This window comes from Misgurnus anguillicaudatus, chromosome 13, assembly GCF_027580225.2.
Source record: "Misgurnus anguillicaudatus chromosome 13, ASM2758022v2, whole genome shotgun sequence".
Classification (NCBI taxonomy): Eukaryota; Metazoa; Chordata; class Actinopteri; order Cypriniformes; family Cobitidae; genus Misgurnus; species Misgurnus anguillicaudatus.
Genome location: NC_073349.2, coordinates 5,445,162 through 5,466,031, shown reverse-complemented (window position 1 = coordinate 5,466,031; position 20,870 = coordinate 5,445,162). Strand labels below are relative to the sequence as shown.

The following is a 20,870-nucleotide window of genomic DNA, read 5'->3' as shown; positions in this document are numbered from 1 at the left end:
TTATAACTTTAATATTTTTTAGACAAATCTATATTTTTTAATTATTTTACTTCAGGAATAAGCGTCTTAGTGTCTTCTTTCAAATAAGACCAACCTTTTTCCAACCGTTCATGAATTACAGCTATTTTATAGTGCATTTTCATGTGCATCCTGAAGGGGGAGTGATGCTTAAAGGGTTAAAGAAAAACGTAAAAATATATATTTTTTAAGTCGTCTGAATAAAAACAAATGTTTTGGTGCACGTTGCTGCCACTACCTGGATTAACACCTTTACACTTGTGTGTGTCCCATGGTTAAATATTTCTAAATGCACGCTTGGGATCTACACCACTAGAACACTTGGGCCAAATACGGGAAATACGTCATGTACGTAATCAAGTTTTTGCATGATTGTGTTTTATTTTGTATCATAAAAAATTGTAAACAAACAGTCGTTATAAATTATAAATGATGTGAGTAGTCAAGTTGGACGCAGCCACAAAACCCCTCCCAGGAGAGTCTTTATGAAACCTCGCGAGATGTTGCTCTTTTCTGTTTTGTGGGTCTGGTGTGAATTCTCGCGATACTTTCATTGTTATGGAGCAGCCATTGCGCGCGCTGCTGTAGCATTTTAAGTCTTTTTACATTTTAATCTGTATGAGCTTTAGGTACAATATTACATGCACACGATTACAAATTAATCGTTTCCGACAGTCTTGGTGGATTTTGAAATGCTATTTGTTTGGGAGTATTGTTTTCTCATCGCCTGTATTTGATGTGACGATAGCGCGGGCTCGTCGTGCTAACAGTTAGCGCAACAGTCTGTTCATATTTTTGCCTTCGTTAAATTCCGAGTAACGTCAAATTTATCATCATGGGCTATTTAAAGTTAATAGAGATAGAAAACTTTAAATCCTACAAAGGCCGACAAATAATCGGTCCTTTCCACAAATTTACAGCGATTATTGGGCCGAATGGATCAGGTGAGTGTGTTAGCTCGTGATGTTAACAGATTACAGTACAGTAGTAATCACACACTCGTCATAAAACATCACCTTTGACATTACATGTAGTGTTATTGCAATGTGGTCCGAGTGTGTTTGCTGAAAACACTTATTTATCATTTAATTTGAAAGGTTAGATTTGAGTGATTCTTGCTTCATAGAGTTTTTATTCAATGGGAGAGCTGACACTTCTAACGTATCTGCTCTGCTTATGATAATCAAGACAAAAAGGTTATTTCTCTATGTTATTACCTGTGTTTCACTGTTCTGATATACGCACGCTTTCTCTCCATAACAGATAAATGTAAATTATTTTACTATGGCGTAGGTTGAGCTGTTTTATCTGTATTAAAATTTTGAATGATATTTTGTCTTCTCTAGGCAAATCAAATCTCATGGACGCCATCAGCTTTGTTCTGGCTGAGAAGACCAGTAACCTGCGTGTGAAAACCCTGAAAGATTTGATTCATGGAGCTCCGGTGGGTAAACCTGCAGCTAACCGTGCGTTTGTGACGATGGTCTACCAGCTGGACAGTGGTCAGGATCTGTCATTCTCCAGAATCATCATAGGTACATCATACACCCTACATGCAAGCATTATATCTGAACATTTGCTCTGCACTGTTAGAAGTAACTCATTCTCCTTCTTTCATGTCTGATCTCATCATGTGTCACGTAGGGTCCTCCTCAGAGTACCGCATTAATAGTAAAGTGGTACCCCTGGCTGAGTACAGTGAAGAACTGGAAAAACTGGGAATCCTCATCAAGGCCCGAAACTTCCTTGTCTTTCAGGTCAGCGCTGCTTTCTAGTTATACAGTTAAGATATGAGAGGTCTTGGGATCTTATGACTATTTCCATGGTTAAAGGGCTTTGGCTAAGGCACATATTTACAACACACTAGGGATGCGTGATAATTTGCATGCGATAGGCTTTGTGCAGTAAATGTGGCTCCATCTGAAAGTAGGTGATGGCGATTTACTACTAATCAAGGAACCGGCTTCACTGACAAGATGCGCAATTACTATTGGATGCAAATTATCACACATCCCTACAATACACCTTTAAGTGCTGTGCGCTATTGTTTGTTAATGCACAGAAAATCAAACAAGGGCTGTGGTTAAAAAGGTTAAAGACATTTCCTTTGTAAAGGATTTTTGTTAGAGATCGAATTCAGAGCGATAATTCAAACATACTAGTGTTGGGCGATATGCCCTATTTTCAGATCGTCCTATCGTCAGCCTGTGAGATCGGCGATACACGATAGTATCGGGGGGCGGAGCAGTAGTTTACTAATTTTTTTATTTGTTAATTTTTTACTCATTATAACAAGTCCCTTGATTGGTGGACAAAAAAAGAACAAGAGCAACACCTTCATGACCGCAACTGATGCCATTAATGCGAGCGCGTCATTAAAACCCTATGATTACTTAATAACTGTAAAAACATGCATCTGCGCACGCACACACATGTGCGCGCACATACAAACAATTCAATGCATTGGTTTAGTGCTGTTGCAGAAGACTACACGTGTCAAGCAGTGGTGCTCTCATGAGGTGCCTTTTTAAACGCATCGGTCCAGCGGAACACGATCATATTTTAAACACAATCATATATTAAACACGAGGAACGTGCTACAACTCCTTGAAATGCATATCATAAACAGGATTAATACCTAGTGATCTGACTTCGGACAGAGCGCAGCTTTCTGCACGTAAGCGAGAGTAGAGAGGCGCTAATATGCAGCGGGTCATATTTTAAACAAAAAGTAAAGTTTGCCTCAGCTCGCATGAAACGCATTAAACTGAACAAAGACATTAGGATAACTACTTTAGTTTATGTTTAGACTTCGGACAGACACGAGAGCGCGTTCACGTGAGACAGAGAGAAGCGCAGCTGCTCATGACGTGGCGCGCTGGATTTAGTGGTAGGAGACCAAGACGCGCGCATTAAGTGCAGGTACGTGCAAGAAGGAATTCTCTCTTTACAAGCTCTCCACGTAAAGTGAAGCCCACAAACCCTCATGTGAGGAAAAACATGCATTGTGGGTGTTAATATAAAACTATGATGATAATAATAATAATAATAACCATTCGCCAACTATCGTCTTGACTATCGCCATGAAAGGCTGCCATTGGCGATATGTCTGAAGATCGTCGATAAACGATACTATCGTCTATCGGCACAACCCTAAAACATACACAGTTTTTTGTTTATTGTTTTTGGTTCAGTGGATGCTTCAGTGTTTTATAAGGTGGGTAGGAGCGCCTCCTGGGGGATAATAGCGGAAATATGGATTGCCGTAAAAATTCAATACATTTGTTAATTAGGGAAACTTGGATAAGTAGGTTAAGAAGTGACGTACTGTGCTGTAAAAACTTGTTAAATGTACACACACGTACATCTGGACCACGGCTTTTTCCCTCGGACGCCTGGTCGCACCGGTGGGACCCAAGATTTTTTTTAAGTCGCACCATTGAGAAATTAGGTCGCATGTACTTTCGAGCCCTGTATAAATTTTAAATGTTAAATACGGGTGAACACAAAATAACAACAAATCATCAAATTATGAACAATAGCACAATTCAATTCAACAGATCAAACATACAAATGAAATAAACAGTGTTGTTCAGGTTTTTCAAAATTATCGAACACTACTTTACTTTTCAGATACAGAAATTAAATAGAAATTAAATATAGATTAAAACTTATTAAAAAGTGAATCCATCAAGAACAGTGAGTGAATTTTTTTGGTCTGTTGTTGTTTAATTAGTCTTCCCCAATTTTAATGTTTAAAATTGTTTAATGTTTATATGGGTTACTGTCGCGTTTAAGACCTAATGCATTAACACATGTTTTATTTCTAAAATTCTCAAACAGCGCATGAGGAGCACAGTGAAATCTCTTTCACGCTGTCTTTGCTTAAATATTTAGATTGAAACAAAACACGTGCAAATGATAAACCACTGTGATGATGCAGCACTGGCCCGATGGGGCAAGTGATAGTTGTGTCAACTGTGTCATCTCTAACACTGGCCCCGGGACATCGGGCTATCCTTACTGTCAAGCCCAGTAAAATACGACCAACTTGTATTAAGTGGGTTTTAGTTCTTGTTACGTATGTTTTCATAACTTAATTCCCATAATTGCTGTAACACTTTGAAGATTGTTTGATATGTAGTGTTTTAAGAAATGGCTCAAGAATTGACATGCAGACAAAAACTATTTGTTGAGCTTATGTCTAAAATATGCAGGAGTGAAAGAAACGCAGATATCTGACTGGTGTGACAGTGAGTTTAATTAATGCTACTTTTGATTATTATGTTTCTTTCAGGGTGCGGTTGAGTCCATTGCTATGAAGAACCCTAAAGAGAGGACAGCTCTGTTTGAGGAGATCTCTCGCTCCGGAGAACTGGCACAGGAGTACGATCGACGTAAGAAAGAGATGGTGAAGGCCGAGGAGGACACGCAGTTTAACTACCACCGTAAGAAAAATATCGCTGCTGAGCGAAAAGAAGCCAAGCAGGAGAAAGAAGAGGCAGGCTGTGGACATCATCTTATCTAGCTTCAAAGATCATTCACATATATTCATTTAACAATAGAAGTGGACTAGATGCCGGTTCTGATTCAGATTTCATTATACTAAAAGAAATATGAAAAATAATGCACAATACTTAAATGAACAGTAAGAAATGTATATCAATTAATCATAAAATGGCCCCAATATGTCACTATACATTAAGAAATCATTTTCAATTCAAATACTTATATATCACTGACAACAGTGGTCCGGCCAGGATATTGTCATTTAAAAAGTGGAGTTGCAGCCCTCAAGTGATGTTTTTGTGATTGCAGTACCAGTTTTGGCCACAATCCTACATACTAGAGCTGCAACTAACGACTATTTCTTCTGTCGACTAATCTAGCGATTATTTTTCCGATTAGTCGACTAGTCTAACGACTATTTTTTATTATTAATACAGTGTTCTTTTTTGATTAGCTATTTAATCTGTTGGATAATCTGTTTTCTACTCTCTGTCTGATCTGACAGTTATTGTTTGTTTTATTGTATTTTAACACAACTGAATGCTATTTTCACATATTATCTGTTCTGTTGTCAGACATATAGGGGCAGTTTCCCAGACAGGGATTAGACTAGTCCTAGACTAAAATAAATATAAGAGCTGTCCAAACTGAAAACATCTTGCACTGACATATGTTAAAATACATCAGTGCCCTTAGTTTGGCCTCAAAATGCACACAAGTAATGTTTTTAGTAAGGCATGTTTGTTTAAACTAATTATATTTTTTAATTAAACTAAGGTCTAGTCCTAGCTTAAGCTAATGGAAACCACCCAGGGCCGGAGTGGGACTCATTTTCAGCCCATGGAGTTTCATGACTTAGACCGGCCCACTTTAGTTCATGACTGACTATATTAAAATAATACAGTTAAATCCTCAGTAGCATATACATAAGTGTGCAATAGTGAACTGTTTTCTGCATCCTTGCAATTCATTGTATTTTTTTAAATAGATAATTTCCAAATCAATGCAAATACAGTAAACAATTATGATTTTTGCTCTAATCTTGCAGCCCTAAGATAAGGTATTTTTATATTATTCAATTAAACATATTCAAAAGCTACTAAAAGGGAACAAATGTGTGTTTTCCCCTATATTTCTTTTTAAAAAAGGTGGGTCTTGAGATTACCTGTTGGGTTGAAAATGTTAGAAACCCCTGATATAAATACACAAGCAAGATTTATCAAGTATGCAGAGGAACAGGAGGAAAAATAAAAAATCCTTATCTTAATTTTTAGTACTTGGATCATGTACATTGCCAATTACCTTTCATAAAAGAACAAATATTGAATGGACTTGTTTTACTTAAGAAAACATTATATTCATATGAAACGTTTTAAATAAACTGATGAGTTTTGCATCAAATAAGTTTTTGTTATCAGAAGACGATAAATAATATAACTATTCATAGATCATTCATTATTTTTCTCATTTTCATTTAAGTGGCCGTTCGTATCAGGTCGCGCATCTAGACGCGCGGCAAACGCCCTCAAATACAGACGCATCTGAATCTAAACTCGTGTTCACAGGCGAGCGCTTTGAAAAGCAACCCGTGCGTCTTGCGCTAACATTTTTAAAGCCGGCAAATTAGGCGAGTGGGGCTGAATAAGTGCTGGCAGCAGCAACCTTCAACCCGGTGGCATGACAACTCACAATTCGGCGCAAATTAAAAAATTGCCATTACACAGAGTTACTACAGAAGGCATGCGCGGGCATAGGAGAGAGAGCTCGCGCACAAGCACATAACCGGTTTGTGTGGGAAAACACTGCTAATCTTTCATGATAAACTCGAAACAGTCGTCTTCTCTGCCAGTAACATCTGACGTTTACGTGAAAATGCAAGTACAAAACACAGCCAACTTTTAATTCTTTCATTCAGTGTCATGTATGAGAAGCGCTGTCTCTAGGGGCTTCACGCAGAGAAAGAGAGAGAGAGCGCGCGTGCACAAGAGAGGCACCACCGAGCGCGCACAACAATAAATGAAGCCGTTTTAAATGAAAATAAAAATGTAACGTTAAATGTTGCGGCCATTGTTGATTTTGTGGCGCACACAAACAAATCAATGTATGGATAACACTGCCAGGAGCAGAAGCCGCCATTACGCGAAATGAATGTAAACAGCGACGCGTCGACGCATTTTACGCATGTCGACGTATTTTCATAGTCGACGTAATCGATGACGTCGACGCGTCGTTGCAGCACTACTACATACTGTTCCTTTAACAATACCATTTGTGTTTATTAATCATTGTCAAAATATTTGAAACCGAGCATTTAAATTCATATCAATTTAATTGCTTGAACACACATGTACATTGTGTCATGATGCTGTTTATTACTGTTATAAAAATGTCTCACTGGTTAATAATGTGTTTGTTCTGCAGGCAGAGCGTTACCAGCGGCTGAAAGACGAGGTGGTGCGGGCTAACGTTCAGTTACAGCTCTTTAAACTCTACCACAACGAATCTGAGATCGAGAAACTGAACCGAGAGCTGGCCCACCGCAACAAAGAGATTGATAAAGACCGGAAGCGCATGGACCGCGTGGAGGATGAACTGAAGGACAAGAAGAAAGAGCTTGGCAGAATGATGAGAGACCAGCAGACGATCGAGAAAGAGATTAAGGAGGATTAGTCATAGGACAACTTCTCATTATTATTTCTTAAACAGAGGTTTGCACCCTAAATAATGCACTTACTGCCATCTGTTATTAGCACAGGTTATCGACACTACACTATACTTGTTTCTGAAACATTTTCGTGTATATGTAGTGTTGTAAGCACTCAGTTTTGCAAACCAAGGGTCAGCCATGAAAATCAAAACTCAAAATGTTATAAAAGGATAAACTACTGCCCTTACTAAATTTTTAATCTGAGCGTTAGTTAAGATGTCAGTGTGCTGTATGTTGATTTGGTTTGTTATGTGAACAGGGAGAAGGATGCAGACCTCAATCAGAAGAGGCCGCTGTACATTAAAGCCAAAGAAAACACGGCACACAAGATCAAGAAACTCGAGGCCGCCCGCAAATCTCTGCAGAACGCCCAGAAATGCTACAAAAAACGCAAGGCTGACATGGAGGAGCTGGACCGTGAACAGGGTGCCGTGGAGATGGCCAGACAGGAGTTTGAAGAACGTATGGAGGAGGAGGCTCAGAGTCAAGGACAAGATCTTCAGCTAGAAGAAAACCAGGTACGCCTGGCTGACACCTTGGGAACATCTCAAAATATTCTCTAATTTTGATTAATACTGGAATGGGAGGTTAATTAATCGCTAAATTGTCCCGGGGCTATTGTGAATTTTTGTCGGGCTACCAAAATGTATTACCACTCTGCCCTTTGGGCTATCTTAGGGAGGAAAATATATATTTTAATGTTTTTGCATTCTCTCAGATTTGGTTAGGTAATTATATTGTATTGTAATTCAGGCATCAGGTATTGAAATTGTTTTAATGGGCGCTAGTGTTTAGTTTCACTCTCCATTCGCTGTACAGGGAGCGGCAGTACTGATTCATCATTGATGCTCTGGACCTGTTGCACACAATTTCCTGCAACGTCGTCTTGTCAGACATTACTATCCTCACATAAAAGTAGTGCTGTGTTAAAAATATCGATACAACAATGCATTGTCACAAACTCCTGACGATGCGCACATCGATACAGCATCTTCTGTATCAATTCAGATGCACGTGACAAATCAGTTGATTTGTATGAAAAGGACTCTGTCTGACCTCGCGGAGTATGTAGAGTGAAAGCTAGGCGGGGTAACGTTATACTTGACTTTCGTGTTCGTCTCGCATGCGTCTGCACACCTTGCATACGTGTTTAATATAAAAGCCTACATATCTTAACCTAAACTGCTGCAAAAAACGAGTCATGAAGTTAAAATAGCATTGGACAAAAAAGACTGTACGTCGTCTTGTAAGCAATCCATGATAAAGCTGCTGCGCGCATTTTAAATTCAATGAAGCGCTGTCCTGCAGAGTATAGTTCCAACCCTAATTAAACACACCTGAAACATCAAATCAAAGTCTTCAGGATTATGATGCATCACGTATAGAAATGTAAAAGTCTTTTAAGTGAGTTGTAAGTTTAATAGAGTTCATGTCTGTGTTTGTGTAGGTTAAGGCATATCACCGTCTTAAGGAGGAGGCCAGTAAGCGCGCAGCAACATTGGCCCAAGAGCTGGAGAAATTTAACCGAGACCAGAAGGCCGACCAGGATCGACTGGACCTGGAGGAGAGGAAGAAAATCGAGACTGAGGTACTACGACTTTCTGTGGACCAAGTTTACACGGTGAAAAATAAAAAAATCAGCAACTGGAATGATGTGAGTGTTGTCGTCTACAGGCTAAGATCAAGCAGAAGATCAGAGAGATTGAGGAAAATCAGAAACGCATTGAGAAGCTGGAGGACTACATCACAACCAGCCGGTACACAAACATCATGGTCTGACAAAGGCGTGTAAGTGTCAGTGCACGGACTTGTACTATCCAATCATTTTCTGCTTTCCAGGCAGTCCTTAGATGAGCAGAAAAGGATGGAGGAGGAGCTGACAGAGGAAGTGGAACAGGCCAAACGAAGAATTGATGAGATTAACATGGAGCTCAACCAGGTAAAAGTCTAAGCTAGCTTTAGATCTGTTTTACAGTAAAGCGCTTCACATTTTTCCATGTTAATAAATTAAACGTTTAATTTAATAAGCTGTTGATGACATATAAATGCAAAACCACAGGAAAAGCGGTACAAACATTTGCTTGCTCGAAAATACAGTGAACACGCACAAATAAACCAAAACACATCTAAATGCTTTTAGGGTTTTTGAGGTGTAGAGAATTTTGGCCTCCAGAATTTGGAGGCACCTGCCTCCACCAAATTTTGTGCCGCCTCCGGCTCTCGACACGTGTGTTTGTCATGTTTCATGAAAGCACGAACAATCATTGCACTCTGTGGATTATCATTTGTAAGTGCAGTTCCAGCATTACACCACTATGGTGGTGCTGTTTTGTTGTCAGTGAGGCACTGACTAAACTTTACAAGAAGAGCTGCAATTTAAGGAGGTTTTTTTATCGTATTTCGGCTGTTTGTGTCCTTATGGATGAAAATGATTGGATTGTGCAGGACAATACTGTAATTTTATGACGTTTGATGTTGTTAAGGTAATGGAGCAGCTGGGTGACGCTCGTATTGACAGACAGGAGAACAGCAGACAGCAGCGTAAAGCTGAGATCCTGGAGAGCATCAAGAGACTGTATCCTGGATCAGTGGTAAGGAGTCACACCTTCACACTTTATTTCAGAGAGACATTTCTGTTTTGTACGACTGTACGATCATGCATCTTCCTCTTTTCTCTAGTATGGCCGACTTATAGACCTCTGCCAGCCCACGCAGAAGAAATTCCAGATTGCGGTCACTAAAGTTCTGGGCAAAAACATGGACGCCATCATCGTGGACTCTGAGAAAACCGGTCGTGACTGCATCCAGTACATTAAAGAGCAACGCGGAGAACCTGAGACTTTCCTTCCTCTGGACTACCTGGAGGTGCTGACTCGTTTATCATGTCATGAGGTTGATTGTCACATGATAGGATGACATGTTGACTCGTATGTTCTGATGTCCACGACAGGTCAGACCCACAGATGAGAAGCTACGTGAGCTGCGTGGTGCTAAACTGGTTATCGATGTGATTCGTTATGAGCCGCCACATATTAAGAAAGCGCTACAGTATGCCTGTGGAAACGCTCTGGTCTGTGAGAATGTGGAGGATGCTCGTCGAATCGCTTTTGGGGGACCATACAGACACAAGGTACAGTGGAAAGATGACTGTATTTAATAATTGATATTAAATATATAACAAGCACTACTACTTCTAATGCTCATTGATTTGAAGAAAACCCAAAAGTTATCTTCAGGGATATGTTTGTGCCTATATCCATCAATAATACATCAAGTCATCCTGTGTTGGGTGATGTTGACTGATGCAGCGAGCAGAACAAAAAGCCTTATATAGTCCCTAAAGACTAAAAGCACCCTAGCAACCATATGACATGTCAAAACACCTGGACATCTGCACAGTAAAAACTAATTGTGTTTACAGTAGTTAAATGATTGCATGCATTGTTTTGGTCAGACGGTGGCTCTGGACGGGACGTTGTTTCAGAAGTCAGGTGTCATATCTGGCGGTGCCAGTGATCTGAAGGCCAAAGCTCGCCGATGGGATGAGAAAGCTGTGGATAAACTGAAAGACAGAAAGGAGAAACTCACAGACGAGCTAAAAGTAAGAGATGCTAAAATCACATCTCTTTTAAATGAGCGAAAGTACATTTGCAGGGGACTGATTGGCTGAATTCCATGTCTCGTTTTCAGGAGCAAATGAAGGCCAAGAGGAAGGAGGCAGAGCTGCGTCAGGTGCAATCTCAAGCTCACGGCCTGCAGATGAGACTCAAATATTCTCAGAGTGACCTGGAGCAAACAAAGACCAGACACCTGTCCCTCAACATGCAGGTACCACACTCACTTAAACCTTCACACACGTCCACCCAACGCTTGCTCAAACCTTCGTGCCATACAGTACTTGGAATAGTATTAACCACAAAACCAGTCATAAGGGTCGATTTTTTTAAATTGAGATATATACATAATCTGAGACCTGAATAAATCAGCTCTCTATTGATGTGTGGTTTGTTAGGACAGGAAAATATTTGGCCGAGATACAATTTTGAACATCTGGAATCTTAAAGGTCCCGTTCTTTCTGTGTTTTTGAAGCTTTGATTGTGTTTACAGTGCACAATATAACATGTGTTCATGAAATTTTTTTTCACACAATTTACTTATATATGTATAGCGCTTTTTTCACTGTCCTCAAACGGGGCTGATGTCTTCCTTGTTCTGTGAAGTCCCTCCTTCAGAAATATATATGGAGTTCTGATTGTGTAGTTTGTTTAGTGTGTTGTGATTCGATAGCAGCTTAGTTTGCCGTTAGCTTAGCTGGGGACTGACGTATTCATTTGGGTGGAGTTTAGTCAGAAACTGTTCTACTGACGTCATTAAAGCAGGAAGTAGAGGGCTGTAGTCCAAACCGATCGTTCGCTGTTAGGGCTGGGTTTCGATTCAAATTTCAATAATTTATTCGATTCCGATTCTCAAGATCTTGAATCGATTATAATTGTTTGATTCAATCCAATCTTCGAGATTTAGATTTGATAGATCTTCGAGATTTAGATAAGTGTTTTGGAAAAAAGCCCGAAATGGTGCCAGATAGGGGTGCACGGAATGACCAAAAATCTATTTCACGGAATGAGTCATTTTATTTCATTTTATTTCACGGGAACGGTATATTTCATGCTATACATGTTTTTCAGTTTATATTATTTTTGGATTATAAAAATGTGCAGTTATTTGCCACTCACTATAGCTTTTAACTGCTCACCAAAGTTTTAAAACATGGACAATTTAAAGTTAATAATGTAAAGGTGAAAATGACCCAGATGATAACAACAAATTAAGTCTTGATAGACAGCATCTTGTTTTTAATTGAGTTATTAATTTTATAGACTATTGAAGCTATAGTATGCATTGTATTTATGCATACATTACATTAAAAATAGGCAGTATGAGTTACGGATCGATCTTTAAAAATTAACATGAAAATTGATTCAGAATCGGTGAATCGATTTTTTTAAACACAGCCCTATTCGCTGTAGGCTTTGAAAGGCGAATTCTGTTAAAGAAAATATACAGGCGGTAACGGCAGTGAACGTTGAGCTTTATCATTTTACAGGTATTATTTATGCTATTATAGCAACATTACACACTAACTAGGGTTTAAAAAGTGGGATCAGGAAGAACGTGACCTTTAAAGGCGGAGTCCACGATGTTTGAAAGCCAATGTTGATATTTGAAATCACCCAAACAAACACGCCCCTACCCCAATAGAATCTGGACCTTCTGTTGATAGACCCGCCCCACACATACGCAACCCGGCATTTGATTTGATTTGATTGGCTATAAGTGTGTTTTGGTAGTCGTCCCGTCTCCTTTTCCAACGCGTTTTTTAAACATCGTGGACTCCGCCTTTAAGAGTGCAAAAAAAGAATATTGAGAAACTGGCTTACCAATGTAATGACATTGTTGACTGAATGGTTGACTGAAAGCTTTTACATAAAAAACAAACTTGAATGGAAAATTTGCTAGGTTTGTAGGTGAATTTCTGGCCAATTTTGCTGCTTCCACTCACAAAAAGTTTGAATACATTTACAAAATATCTTCATGAATATGATCTTTACATAATATACTAATGATTTTTGGCATAAAAGAAAAAACTATAATTTTGACCCACACCATGTATTTTTGGCTTTTTCTACAATATACTCGTGCGACTTACAACTTACCCATCAATAATATTTTTTATATTATTTCAGGAAAAGTCTAAACTGGAGAGTGAGCTTGCTAACTTTGGTCCTCGTATCAATGACATTAAGAGAATCGTCCAGTCACGCGAGAGAGATATGAAGGACCTGAAGGACCGCATGAATGTGGTAAGTCACAGCACAGTCTTGAAATAAAACTAAATGATCATTTCTCAGCTGTGTTCAGTCATTTTGATGTTTTTATTTCTGTTCAGGTGGAGGATGAAGTCTTTTTGGAGTTCTGTAAAGAGATCGGCGTGCGTAACATTCGTGAGTTTGAAGAAGAGAAAGTCAAGAGACAAAATGAGATCGCAAAGAAACGGTGAGATGTTTAAAAGTTTGATTCATGAAATTTTAATCATATATCATAAAACCTCTCACATTTTATCCCTGAATCAAAAGACAAAATTTAATTAGATTTTGCATAAATACAGTGAAGCCTTTTTTAATAGATTTTAAATAAATTATTCTAAATTGACGAGTTCTGGCATTTTCTTTATTCCATATTAAAGTTATAACTTCCCTTTATAATAGTGAAATATGACACAGACATGTAGGATTTGTGCTTCAACCATTGCTATTGATTCTGTTTTATCTCCTGTTTGTTAGTCTTGAGTTTGAGACTCAGAAGACACGCCTGGCCATCCAGCTGGACTATGAGAAGAACCAGCTAAAGGAAGACCAAGAGAAGGTGATCATGTGGGAACAAACGGTCAAAAAAGATGAGAATGAAATCGAGAGACTCAAGAAGGTGAGAGCTTACAGATACTTTCTGTAAATATACTCACTCTTGTGTGGAAAAAACTCAATGAATTCAGTCTGTGCCTACAGGAAGAGCAGAGGAACATGAAGATCATAGATGAAACCATGGCACAGCTGCAAGATCTAAAAAACCAACATCTCGCCAAGAAATCGGAGGTTAATGACAAAAACCACGAGATGGAGGAGATCCGCAAGAAACTGGGAGGTGCCAACAAGTAAGAACTTTAATTCCACAAATCTATGTAGCATGTTTCAGAAGAAATGGCCATGACATTGGGATGCTTATGTTTAAGGGAGTTGACCCAACTGCAAAAGGAAGTGACCGCCATCGAGACCAAACTGGAGCAGAAACGCAGTGACAGACACAACCTGCTGCAGGCCTGTAAAATGCAGGACATTCGACTTCCACTCCGATCAGGAACTATGGATGACATCAGCCAGGAAGAGGTACGTTTCATCATAAATTTCCTGACAACATCCGATAAAAAGAGCTTTTAAAATCAAAGTATGATGTAGCTCACATGCCACAGACATGACATTTATTTTGGAAAATTAGTAAATCTTTGCATAGATCTTTTTTTTACCCCTGGTTTCACAGATAAGGCTTAAAGACTAAAACGCATGCCTCAACTGGGCTTAAGTGTGATGGTCTCAGATTATGTTTTGTTGTGTTTGTAGGGTAGCTCTCAAGCTGAGGAGAGTCTCAGCAGCAGTCAGAAGACCTCCAGCACCGTCCTGGCCAAAGAAGCTCTCATTGAGATCGATTACAGCAGTCTCTCAGAGGACCTCAAGGTACATTTAGCCCTGTATTACTGTGTATACACTATATGGCACTATATGTTACAGTACTGTGCTTTTTATTTGCACTCCTGGGGAACATCGGCAGTAAATCCCCTGATTCAAATCTGTGTTTCCTTCAGGACTCGCTGTCTGAGGAGGAGATCAAGGGAGAGATGAACACCTTACAGCAGAGACTGAACGAACAGCACAACATCCTACAGAGGATCAGTGCTCCTAACATGAAGGCTATGGAGAAACTAGAGAGCGTCAGAGACAAGTTCCAGGAGACCAGCGATGGTAAGATCTTCTCTTCTGTCTGTTTCGATGGATGGATGGGCATACGATTAGAAATTGCAATTATTATTAAAAGAAAACTGTTTAACTAAATTGGGTTTTTTGTTCATTTCTGTAGAGTTTGAAGCTGCCAGGAAGAGAGCAAAGAAAGCCAAGCAGGCATTTGAGCAGATCAAGAAGGAGAGGTTTGACCGCTTCAATGCCTGCTTTGAGTCTGTGGCCACCAACATCGATGAGATCTATAAATCCTTGTCTCGCAACAGCAGTGCCCAGGTACGTCAATAAACCCATCGTAAACGCTGCCGACAGCTCTCTTTGTTTCCTCTGTGATCAACTTCTTTGTGTTGCAGGCGTTTCTGGGACCTGAGAACCCAGAGGAACCATATCTGGATGGCATCAACTACAACTGTGTGGCCCCGGGCAAACGCTTCAGGCCTATGGATAACCTGTCTGGAGGAGAGAAGACTGTGGCGGCTCTGGCCCTGCTGTTCGCCATTCACAGGTACTTATATCCAGGTTTTCATTGCGTGCTACGACTAGGCTCGGCACGACGCGGCTTGCTCGACTTTGGATTGGTTTACCACTGCAGATCAGTACCGCTTCAAAGTAAGTGGGATTATAGACTTATCAATACTGTTGCACCACCTTAACAGCGTGACATCATCGTTTATGTGATACAAACAAATGCGCAATACAAAAGCAATGGAGCATATCGATGGAGTGGTAAAATTTGTCTCACATGCACTGTATGCTGTCCTTCACGTATGCGTAAAAAATGGGACTATACTTCTAGCTTTATAGTTCTCTGGGGATTAAAACACTGAAACTGAAGTGGGTGGGTTTTAATTATAATGGATTGTGTTCACACTGCTAACACATTTATGTTTAAACATGTAAAAGTGAATTTTGCATAATAGGTCTAATTTAAAATGCATTGTTCATCAATGTTTTCCTGACTGTGAGCCATCTGATCATTACAGCTATAAACCTGCTCCTTTCTTTGTGCTGGATGAGATTGATGCTGCGCTGGACAACACCAACATCGGCAAGGTGGGTTTCACATCATCTACACTCATTGGAACATGCATTTCACTTCATCCGGTGACATGCAGATGGACCTATACATGAAATCTTTCTTTATACAGAACCCAGCTCTTCATTTCAAAAACATTTCGTATGAGTATCCAGAGTTTTGATTCAAAATAATAAAACTAACCTAAACAGAGAAGACAATAAAGAAGTAATAGAACAGATAAGTAAAAGAAATTCAATATAAAAATGATGGATTTTTTTGCTGAGTTTGACATCACGATGCAGCAACAGATCTCAGAGATCATGTGACGACTACGCTCAAGTGAAGTTCAGTTAAAGGCGGGGTGCATGATCTCTGAAAGCCAATGTTGATATTTGAAATCACCTTAACAAACACGCCTCCACCCCAATAGAATCTGGACCTTTTTTTGATAGACCCACCCCACATTCGCAACCCAAATTAGTGGACACACCCCTTACTGCTGATTGGCTACAAGTGTGTTTTGGTACTTGGCCCGACTCTCTTTTCCAAAGCGTTTTTCAAAAATCATGCACCCCACCTTTAACATTTGACTTGAAAAACTTTCTTGAAACATAATTTTCTAAATTTGATGCTTTTATTTAGTATCCTTTATTATTTGGATGTGATGTAGTGAGTTAATATATTAATGCAGGCAACACATGATGAATATTTATAATTGAATAAATGAAATCTCTCGATGATGAATAAATGACTGCTCGATGCTAAATCAGACAACAGTTCTCTTCTTTATGTGTCTCTGATAGAGTTTGCGTGAGTTTTTAATGTACTTCTATGGTCTGTTTGTGTCGAGTGATTGTGACGCTTATACAGATTTACAAGTATGCAATTACACTAAAGTGTGTTATTTTGTGTTGTATAGGTGGCAAACTACATCAAGGATCAGTCTGTACAGAACTTCCAGGCTATTGTGATCTCTCTGAAAGAAGAGTTTTATACTAAAGCAGACTCGCTGATTGGTGTCTATCCTGAGGTCAGAGTTTACACACATATACAGACACACACACAGCATGACTTTATTACATTACTGTACATATAACTCACTCTCTCTGTCTGTCTGTCCTAACAGCAAGGAGACTGTGTTATCAGTAAGGTGTTGACCTTTGACCTGTCCCAGTATCCTGACGCCAACCCCAATCCCAATGAATGAAGCATTCCTCACATTCCCAGAATCATTTCTTATAATGAATGAGAAACCATGGCTTCTTTATTTTTCTTACTTATTGTGTCCTTTACTGCATTTGGCAAGTCAAAAATATTTCACATTTTGAAAGTATTTTCAGTTGTTTCATCTTTCCACTTGAATCCTCCAGTGTGTTTTCTATTGTGCTCATGCCTTAGAGTCGTGTCATTTGAATCATGCATTGAAACTGTAGCTAATGGCTAATATTACACCTAATATCCTTTTCTTTTATAGCTTTATTTCACATTAGAGAAAGAGTTGTACTCCTGTTGAACTCCTTAAATGTATTGTACTATCTGCAGGTTTTAACTGTAATAAATGTTTTCCATTAAAATAAACGACTTTAAATCAAATGTGATTTGTACACACATCATAGCTGATCATAATACATGAAGCAAATCATAAATAGCCAGTGTCCCGCAGTCGATTTTGTTTTTCTTTCCGCTGATTTATTGTATTGGTGCTCTCTGACTGATCGTTACAGCCATATGGATTTACTGGCAAAGACATTATTTGGTTAAAAATTTAGACATGAATCCAAGTCACACCAGCCATATACACTAATATAAAGAGGTACACAAATCCAAAGTTTGGGAAACCTGGAGTTTAACATGGTGAACCAAATAAATGACACCAAGAAATGCCTTTTTCCTAAATATAAAAGTAAATTAACATTTAGGATATAATTGTTTAAATTTTAACAAAACAACCAATCAACATGATTTTGTTTTAGCAATGAAGTAGGTGCCCTTTAATAACACCCAGTGTATGTGAGGAGTTAATGATATTAAGAAGAGGCTCTAAGGTAGCAGCTCTTTTAATAGTTTGGTATGGGGTGGGATCTAATAAAGATGTTGGTTCAGACGCAGTGATACGTTTATTTAATTCTTCTGTTTTATGGCTAAAATCAGGGTTCCCACAAGTCCTTGAAATCCTTGAAAGTTTGTGAATCTGGGGGAAATAATTCAAGGCCCTGGGAAGTTTTTGAAAATATACATACATGGGTCATTAAAATTGCTTGAATCTATTTTATGCAAGACGTTTTCTGGAAAAAAATCCATATTATTCCCTGTGTAGTGTAGGATAATATCATAAAGTTCTAGACTTTATAAGCACACATTCGCTTTAAATGCTTATATCTTCTGAATGTGAATGTTGATTCATACCAAAATGCTTTTTGCATAGTTGTGTTTGACACATGAAAACGTCTCGGGTTACTTATGTAACACTTGTTCCCTGAGAAGTGAACGAGACACTGCGTCTCCCTTGCCATACTTCCTGCGTCCCTGTAACGCCGTCTTTGGCAATATTTCAGATAGCGATATACTTCCTGGCTCCCGCGTAACCGTGTCTTTGTCATTAAGCTTCACAGTTGGTTGAATTTGATATACACATTAAGACGCACTTACCCCTGGAGGCGTCTCCAAAGTGTCACCGCAGTGACGCAGCGCGAGTTCACTCGAAAGGGAACTTTAACAATGTATCTTAAAAGGTAACACAATGTAACCTTGCTCTCACTTAAAATGTATATTTAGTCCTTGAATTTGAGGGTATTGGACCTGGAAAGTCCTTGAAAGGTCCTTGAATTTGAAGTTAACTAAGGTGTGGGAACCCTGTAAAAAAATTTGCGCTGTCGTTAAGGGGCAATATAGATTCTTGAGGGTTGAACATTTATTATTATTACCCAGCTCTCTAAAATTCTTGATTTTGATTGGCCGGTCACAACATTTGCTTGTTTGTTATTCCCAGATAACTACCGCTCAAAAACACACGGTAACCTGGATGCCGCAGCCTGCAAATTATTTTGATGGGTAAAGTTTAATATTACACAAAATTAAATAAAAATATGTTTTAATGACATATATGACATTATATTAACAAATGATCAAACCAAATAGTGTGTTTGTAACATTTGAACGTACACTCTAAAACAAACGGTGCTATATAGCACCAAAAGTGGTTCTTTGCTCGTAATCATAGAAGAACCGTTTTTAATGCCATATAGCACCGGTGAAGCACCAGTGAAGCACCTGTGTAGAACCATATAGTGCTATGTAAAACCATATTTGGTGCTATAGTGGTTCTATATGGCCCCTATATGGTTCTACACAGGTGCTTCACTGGTGCTTCACCGGTGCTATATGGCACTAAAAACGGTTCTTCTATGGTTACGATTCAAATCAACAGTTTTGGTTCTATATAGCACCGTTTGTTTTTTTAGAGTGTATTGTCTTATCTTAAAACCGAAAATAAATAGGTTTTCCTCGCGGAAGGTCTTTTTTCTTAAAAATTAGCAAATAAAATATTTCAAATAAATATTTAATGTTCCTTGTCATGTTTTCCAGCCTGTTCACCTTATGTACTCCATTTACCATAATCCTCATTATTTTGAAAGACTCAATACCTGTAAAAAAAAAAATTTTATGTCCTGTCTCCGTATCCTGATCTCCTTCGTTCTCCAAGTCCTTCAAGTTCACCCAATCTTCTGTACTACTCAAACCACCTCCTGTAACCATCATTGTTTGTGTGTGTGCCTTCTAACCTGGACATCATCATTACAACCAGTTACTACCAGAAAGACTCAATTTGCTTTACTCGCCTGCAAATTATGAAATTTAACTTGTTTTAATAAACATGCCTTATTAAAAACATTACTTGTGTACCTTTTCAGGCAAAACAAAGGGCACTGATGTATTTTAAGATATGTCAGTGCAAGTAGTTTTCGTTTAGACAGCTCTTGCATTTATTTTAGTCTAGGACTAGTCTAATCCCTGTCCGGGAAACCGCCCCTTAGTAATTTAGCAAACGCTTTTATCCAAAGCGACTTACAAATGAGGTAAAACATAAAAGCAATTAGAACAACACAAGAACAGCAAAACAGTGCACTAGAACTAGTCTCATCAAGTCTTTTTCTCATTCTTTATTAAAGGACAGAAAAGTAAATTATTAAGTGAGGTCTTGACGGAAGAGAGGTTTTTAGATGATTCTTAAAGTCAGCAGATCGTGTCGCGACCGGTAGATCATTCCACAGATGTGGAACAGATCCAGAGAAGGCGATAGTGAGTGATTTTTTTCCCTTTTTGGGATGGTACCACAAGACGTCACTTGTTGGCGGAGCTCAGAGATCTAGAGACTACATAAGTCTGTATAAGCAAGTGAAGGTAAGGGGGTGCTGTCAACATGCTCTGTGAAACTAAGCTGATCATCAATGGCCACTCCCAGGTTTTTGGCTGTCCTGAAAGGCGTAATGGTGGAAGGACCTATAGTTTAATTGAAAGATTGCGATGAATCTCAGGGTCAGACAATATGACAAGCAGTTTTGTCTTTGCCAGGTTCAGCTGGAGATGATGATCTTTCACCCAGAGTAAGAAGTCACTCAGGCATGCTGAGATGCGGGCAAAAACTGTTGGATCGTCAGGTTGGAATGACAAGTGGCGTTGTGTGTCATCCACATAGCAATGGTAGGAAAAGCCATGTTTCTGAATTACAGAACCCACAGATGTAATGTATATATAAAAAGAGAAGTGGTCCCAGAACTGAGCCTTGAGGACTCCAGTATTGAGACGTAGGGGTTCAGAGACATCACCTCTCCAGGATACTCCAAATTACCTGCCTGAGAGGTAACTTGAACCATAGTAGCACCATTCCAGAGACACCAATAGTCTTGAGGGTCGATAGGAGGATGTGATGATTGACAGTGTCAAAAGCAGCAGACAGATCCAGTAGGATCAGTACAGATGACTTGGAGGCTGCCCTTGCCTGCCTTAGGGCTTCAATGACTGCGACGGTGGAGTGGCCACTCTTAAAGCCAG

At 39.1% G+C, this 20,870-nt stretch overlaps 1 protein-coding gene across 1 annotated transcript; it reads left to right on the top strand.

Annotated features, from left to right (window-relative positions):
- The first annotated feature begins 552 nt into the window (after positions 1-552).
- Positions 553-17,396, top strand: smc1al (structural maintenance of chromosomes 1A, like). The gene is made up of 26 exons (XM_073874892.1): positions 553-962; positions 1,365-1,553; positions 1,663-1,775; positions 4,316-4,523; positions 6,953-7,191; positions 7,498-7,752; positions 8,682-8,822; positions 8,909-8,991; positions 9,074-9,173; positions 9,718-9,825; positions 9,914-10,099; positions 10,185-10,364; positions 10,689-10,835; positions 10,925-11,062; positions 12,980-13,096; positions 13,183-13,289; positions 13,577-13,718; positions 13,799-13,944; positions 14,023-14,176; positions 14,408-14,521; positions 14,650-14,806; positions 14,922-15,076; positions 15,154-15,305; positions 15,784-15,853; positions 16,738-16,848; positions 16,945-17,396. Exons 1-26 carry the CDS (start codon positions 854-856, stop codon positions 17,023-17,025), a joined length of 3,702 nt encoding a protein of 1,233 aa, XP_073730993.1. The 5' UTR covers positions 553-853; the 3' UTR covers positions 17,026-17,396.
- The last annotated feature ends 3,474 nt before the right edge of the window (positions 17,397-20,870 follow it).